This window comes from Sinocyclocheilus rhinocerous, unplaced genomic scaffold (assembly GCF_001515625.1).
Source record: "Sinocyclocheilus rhinocerous isolate Xijiao unplaced genomic scaffold, SAMN03320098_v1.1 scaffold2612, whole genome shotgun sequence".
Taxonomy (NCBI): domain Eukaryota; kingdom Metazoa; phylum Chordata; class Actinopteri; order Cypriniformes; family Cyprinidae; genus Sinocyclocheilus; species Sinocyclocheilus rhinocerous.
The window spans coordinates 153,424-160,832 of record NW_015648580.1 but is presented as its reverse complement, the minus strand read 5'-3'; the positions used below and the strand labels follow the sequence as shown (position 1 = coordinate 160,832).

General features: G+C 35.9%; 1 protein-coding gene across 1 annotated transcript in view; it reads right to left on the bottom strand.

The window, feature by feature from the left end:
* The window catches only part of LOC107709920 (polypeptide N-acetylgalactosaminyltransferase 18-like), a 132,453-nt gene that overhangs the window by 15,134 nt on the left and 109,910 nt on the right, over positions 1 to 7,409 (bottom strand). Inside the window, exon 9 of the mRNA XM_016514585.1 lies at positions 4,380 to 4,544. Coding sequence (XP_016370071.1) covers positions 4,380 to 4,544 — 165 coding nt within the window. The remainder of the gene's footprint in view (positions 1 to 4,379; positions 4,545 to 7,409) is intronic.

The window sequence follows — 7,409 nt, the reverse complement described above, 5'->3', positions numbered from 1 at the left end:
GCCTTCTCCCAAGTTAGCCCACGGAGGGCTCCTGTTCCCGAGTTTAGCCCACGGAGGGCTCCTGTCCCCAAGTTTAGCCCAAGGAGGGCTCCAGTCCCTGAATCCAGTCTAGAGCGCACTCCTGTGCCCACGCCTCGAGAGTGCCCACCAGTGCCCGCTCCTCCAGAACACCCTCAGGAACCCGTTAAACTTATATTTTTTTAAATCAAAGTTTTTCTATATTAAATTCAATTAATGATTAAAAATGGAAGACAAACACATTTCTAGAGTAGAAATGACCAAATCTACTGTGAATGGATGAAAATAAAGATGTTATAATGATAAAAAATATGTTACATTGTTTTTACCATGTATTATAATTATATAATATAATATAATATAATAAAATATTTACAAATACAGTATTAAATATTTGTAATATTAATTATATATACATATATTTGAGCAATAAGGTACAAAAGGCTCTATATTATGAATATAGGGATGTCTAAAGGGGACCCCTTCAGCCATGACTATATTTCTTCCGCTGGAAGATGATGGCTGCTTCTGAAACCTCAGACAGCTGCCTTGCTGCCTCACTGCCTTGTCAGTCAGTGACTAAACAGACAGCATCTGTGTATGAAAGTACCTCTTAAGTAAACAGCTGTCAGACATGCTTCCAAGGCACCATAACATCATGTCTAATGATCTAGAACAGTGTTTCCCAACCGGGGTGCCGTCTGTCGAGAGCAGGGGTGCCGTGTAAAAAATCATTTTTTAATATTTTTAAATTGCTAAAATGTTCAAAAAAGCATCTATTATATAATATCCATTTCTGATGTCGCCAATAATTAGAGATGCACCGAAATTTCTGCTGCCGAATATTAGTTCAGCGCTCAGGTTTCACTTTCACGTGGTGTGACACTCTGCGTATTATCCCGCTATATGCGTGTGTGCTCCGCTCAGCTCCACTCGTATACCGTTCATGCGAATCAGAACAGCAAAGTCCACTCAAAAATCGAGAGCAGGGGTGCCGTGTAAAAAATCCTTTTTTAATATTTTTAAATTGCTAAAATGTTCAAAAAAGCATCTATTATATAATATCCATTTCTGATGTCGCCAATAATTAGAGATGTACCGAAATTTCGGCTGCCGAAAATTAGTTCACCGCTCAGGATTCACTTTCACGTGGTGTGACGTTCTGCGTATTATCCCGCTCTATGCGTGTGCGCTCCGCTCAGTCGCTCCACTCGTATACCGTTCATATGAATCGGAACAGCAAAGTCCACTCAAAAATCGAGCCGACAGGAAACATCGATGTAGTATTGTTTCTGTCTGCAATAGCCCTACTGTGGTGTAACATGGTGTGGTATATGAGCAACTCTGGTAACGCTGCCCTCTCATTCATTGATCTGCTAACCGCTATGTTATGCTCAGGTGTTCTGATAATAATAGCTTTCTAGGACTAAACATTATTTGGATAATTGGTAAAAAAAAAAAAAAAACCTAGCCCCAAATCTCTTAATAGCCCTACTGTTAGACCTACCTGAAAAACTAAAAAGCAATTTATTTAATTCGTTATTTTTTATTTGTGCTATCATTATTAATTTCTTTATTTGTTCTTATTTTATTACTGACTGCTTTCTTGTCATTTTTTATTCAATTCAAAGTTTGAAATCAAGCTATCTCGTGCTACTGCACCAAAATTACCCCACTGTAAAATTAAAAAAACACTGAGTGAGCAAAAATTTGTGAGATAGCTAGTTATAATGGTAATTAAATAATGTTTACACATGTATAAAAGCCTACATTAAAATCTGTCATATAAATTGGTCTCTTCATTAGAAATTAGCCTACTGATTGCCACCATTGATGGACAATTTTTAATATTAAAAATATCTGTATGACATTATATTCTGCAGTTCTTCCCTGCTGTACCGAATATCTATACTTTTCAAATTATCATATTGAAGTTAGAAATTCAAATATTATGACAATTTATTTTGTAGGGTGCCACAAGTTTGTTAAAATTTCCAAAGGGTGCCGCGACTAAAAAAAGGTTGGGAAACACTGATCTAGAACAAATTCAAGTGAGCTTTAGAGATAACGGAGCAAATATTTGTTGTCAGATTTGGATGTACCTTTCTGCCTTCTTACCAGTGTCATTTTAGTATTATTACATCATAATAGTTTTCATAAAAAACATTGAAGTAGCTTTAATTTTATATTGTTATCATTTAAAATATTTAGGTAAAATATTACAATTTTAATTTTAGTTTTTATTTATTTCCCCCATGCATGCCATTTATGTATATTTTATTTCAATTTTCATTTCAATTAACAAAATTTTTTTAAATGGTTTTAGTTACATCAATAATAGCCCTGCTTCTTACCTCCATACAAGTGCAAAGGCAGCAATGTTCACTTTACATAATTAATACAAATTTGACACAATAAATTGCCCTAGTTATCAAAATTGCATTTAGTTGAAAATAGCACCCGTCATGTTATAAAATATGAAAGTCCTTTTGTCTCTGGATCTCAGAAGAGCCCCTTAGTTTGATGTGCCACTTATTTTGTTTGGGAGGTTTTGAAAACACAACTTTAAGGCTATATTTAATCAGCTGATTTCCTTATCCAGCAACCAAAGAGCAAATCAAACCATGATTACACTCATGGCTTATCTTCATTATATGAACTCAAAGGATTTAGGGGAATAATAGAGTTGATGATGCATTTGAGCTTTACATTTGAAAGGAGCTGAGGAATGTATGACTCCATCTGACCTTTGTGGCTCTAATTAGAGGTCCGGAAGAGAACTAATGACCAAATACTCCTCCACAAAAGACTTCAAAAAAATATTTCATTTTACTTATTTACAGACTTCTCTCTTGTATTACAAACTGTTCTCACTCCCGATGTACCAAATACAGTAATAGGGCAAAAAGCTCTGAATGTCAAAATGTAGAGGTGCCTCTTAGTGTCTTTAGAGTCATGCAGGTTTGTTTTCAGTGAGAAACCTTTGCCTTTATTACACTGTCTCAAAGGGCATCAAAATAAATTTTTCATTTGGACTCAGCAATATTAATTAGTTTGTAGTGATTAATATTTTAATCTCTTGTCTTCTCAAGGAGCTCTGCTCTACTGAAGTGTTGAGTTTTGTTAGCGTTTTCGTTTTTAGTTGGATGACTAAAACGTGAACTTTATCAACATCAACTTTCATCATGGCAGTCACTCTCAAACTTCAATCCATGCTCAAGGCACTACCCTGTCCCTGACTAAACATGACACCTCACGTGGAGCAGAAGTACAAAAACATCAGCTTAAAACAGTAACCTTAAAACCTTAATGTTGGTTAGTTAAAACAGAAACTGATATCCCAAAATATCACCCCTACTTTTTCAGATACATATAGCTAACAATCTGGAATTATATGCAGGATATCATGAGAAATTGAAGGAATAGTTCACCCCAAAATGAGAATTTGCTGAAAATTTACTGACTCTCAGGCCATTCAAGATGTAGATGAGTTTTCTTAATCTAAACAGATACGGAGAAATTTTGAATTACATCTCTTGATCACCAATGGATCCTCTGCAGTGAATGGGTGCCGTCAGAATGAGAGTCCAAACAGCTGATAAAAACATCACAAGTAATCCACACGACTCATGTCCATGAATTAATATCTTGTGAGGTAAAAAGCTGCATGTTTGTAAGATATAAATCCACCTTTAAAGGCATTTTAACTTTAAACCGTCACTTCTGTGAAGAAAAAAAATCCATAATCCATAATAACGCATCCTCCAGTGAAAAAGTCCATCCTCTATTGTCCGCTCACATCAAAATCTACCAACATATTAATTTAGAATTTTTTTAGACTGTTTTTGCATGTAAAGGGTGCTTGATCTGTGGATATATAATTTCCTGATTCAGATGAGATGACCGTTTCACTTGGAGAAGGCAACATTATGGATAAAGAACTCGTATTTTAGTTGGAAGTAGCATCTTAATGCTGAATTTGTTGATGACAAACACACAGCTTTTTGCCTCACAAGATGTTAATTGATGGACTGGAGTCATATGGAATACTTGTGGATTATTGTGATGTTTTTATACTCTCATTCTGACGGCACCCATTCACCACAGAGGATCCACTGGTGAGCAAGTGATGTAATGTTACATTTCTCCAAACCTGTTGTGATGAAGAAACAAACTCATCTGCATCTTGAATGATCAGAAGGTGAGTAAATGTTCAGCAATTTTTTATTTTTGGGTGAGCTATTCACTTCATGAAGATATAAAAATGTAATGCAGTTTATGAAAGTGTCAGTATTCAACACCTTGGGAATAAGAAACCTGTTGTATATGGGAACGCAGACTGTGCAGCAGGTGTGTATTACCTGAGTAAAATGCCAGTGGAGCTTCATGCGTTTAGCCACAGCATAGCTGCACTCAGTGAGCCGTGGCCGGCCGTTCACATCAACCAGGCACTTGTTGTCATCATCGTCAATGGTGGGGCTCAAGATGCCCACGAATAACTGCTGAGTGCTGGTGTAGTATACATTCTGCAATGACAGAGCAGACTCGTGAATAAAACCAGGCTACAGAATAAATGTCTGGCAGCAAATAGTCATGTTACATTTATAAGCTACTGTGGAAGATTACAAGGAGAGGCAATTGAACCGTTCAATACTGTTCGATAAATGTCTATATCTCATGTCATGAGACATCTCCATGCAGCAGACCATGAAAATACATAAGCTAAAGGTGAGATTTCAAATCAACTCAAGATGGAGGGCACATTTTAGTGCTTTCAAACATATTATGAAGAATTCTGGTATACTCTGAAAGTAAAGGGGAAAAAAAGCGGCACACAAAATAATAGTGCACATAATGAATGACTCTGCCATGCGACTCATTTAAGTATGGGGTAATTTAAATGAATGAATGAATAAATATTAACTATTATAATAAATTATAAAATATTAACTTGTTATTTTCCCCAACTATTATAAAAAATACACCTTGCATATACAGTATGAGTCACATGTCTGAGTCATTCTTTATGTACTCTACTATAGGACACTTTGCAGATTTTGTCATTTTTTTCATTAATAATTCACATTTTCTCACTTAACACACAATTTACAAAGCATTTATTTGATATGTTAATATTTTGATGTTTCATATCTGAATGCTCTAAATATAATTAATTAATTATTGAATAAGGTTTGGGGATATGCTAATAAACCTATTCCACTCTTCATGTGGCAGCTTTTTTTTTTTTGAATTGCCATACTAGTATAATTCTCTTTGTTGACTTGACTAAGCAATGCATTATTCATGGTATACAAGTGAGAGCTAGTATTCGGCATTACACACACTCATACTGAATCTCAGTGCATTAACACTTCAGAAAATATGGTCACATTTAGCCTCTACCTAAAGTGCCTATACTTTTGCAGTGAAAGACACACCTTTATAAGCATTGTATTGAAGGGGTCATATCATACATATTTATCAGTGTATTTTTTTCCATGTGGTCCACTTACAATGTTAGTCCAGTTCTATGCAGCACAAAAGTCATGCTATGATTTTTTTATGACAATCTTCCACCATCTGTCTGACCCTTAGAATTAAACAGGCTATTTTTGCAACTATGCACATAAAATGCAGTAAAACAGCAACAACTTTTAACACAAATGATAATGGAGCAAATTGTCAATAAATAAATACTTTTGTGTCATTCCTTGCACAATACTATGTATGACCTCAAAACACTTTTACCATAATGCATGATTTGTAAACTAATACATTTTGATGTTTGTATCACATAACCAGCTGTATATGTTTGGCTCTTCTGTTGTAGTAAACATGCTCGGTAGCGCACCTGGTACAGTACTGCACTTGCGATGTAGAGCACTTGGGCGTGAGTCCAGTGAAACACGAGTCACGACACTCAACAAAAGAGCTCAAAGCATCGTAAAAGGAAGCTAAAATGGCATGGTTGCTTCAACAAATGTGTTTTTATCTCACATTTACTTTTGTTAATATTTCGGTTAGGGTTTAGTGTAGAGGCACCATTCACCATTGCTGTGATACATACAAATGAAACATTGCCACAGTCACATTTAACAGATTCTGAGAAAATTTATCTCACCATTTAGCGCCAATCACCGGGTATTTCACTTTAAAAGTGCATTGAAATGTGAACTAATGGGATGGTTGCAGGATCTGATGTGACAGACAATGACTATTGTGTCACCGAGGATGTGCCAAACATGTCAAAGATTCAAAAGGAAGCACTGCTAATTGTGTTATTGATGTAATTTCCTGTGATGGAAGGGGTGTCAATGTGTGAGCCAGAAACACCAGTGGCATCTGTCTGAAGAATCACCGGCACCCACTCCAGATGGCCTGCAGGAGCTTAAACCTTCAATGACATGTAGGATTAAGAAACTTGGAAGCCGTTAGTGTGTGTAGTGCATGTTTCTGTGTGACTGAACGTGTGTAGAGAGAAGCTGAGCATAAGGGGAGCAGCCAAGGAGCTAAGGAACATCTGGCAGGCAAGTCAGGCTAGTCTCTCCAGAGCCACTCTGGCCGAGGCAAATCGCTGCTTAAGTCACAAACTTAACATTGCTTGTTGTCTCATGCATAAAAAAAGTATTCACCCATGAATGAATTCTTCAAATGTGTCATTATAATGGAAGCTCTGAAGCGAAAACGCAGTAGAAAAGTGTGGAGCGCTCCATTTGATGCTCCTTAAGTTTGTAGAGAACACTGAGCAGCGGATTGAAAGGCAGGTGTGTTTCTCTCCTGAAGGATTTTCTCTTGTTTAAAGTTCAGAGGGTCCTCTGGCAATCTTTAGTTTCAAAAGATAATATTACCAAAGTGTTTTAACATAAAACTCTTTTTCTTGATGGTATTTGGGTTGAGAACAAGACTTCAGGCTTTTAGACTAGTCCCAGGTTGGTACTACGCATTATTCTACACATATAAAGGTAAAAATAATTGGATTTAAATAAAATAGGTTAATGGTATGGTGCTGATTCGCTGATTTAAAATAAACCTGGTCATAATGGAAAAAAGGTCTATAAAGTCGACATGGAATCAAAATTAACCCTATATATAGGGAGAGTTCATTTTGATTCCATGTCGACTTTACAGACCTTGTTTCCATTATTTCCATTTATATGTGTAGAATAATTAAATATTAAATATATACTAACATTAAAAACATATCAAGCTAATTTAACATGTCTATATAATGTGTGGGTGTGTGGTTGTATATAGTGTTTAAATTATTTACGTTTAGTTATATTAACATATAGAGATCATACAATAAGATCATATTTGGGGGTCTGCTGAAATTTGGCATCAGCTGAAAAGGAAAGTTGATTTAGGGGAAAAGGAGGTTTAGAGAAACATTT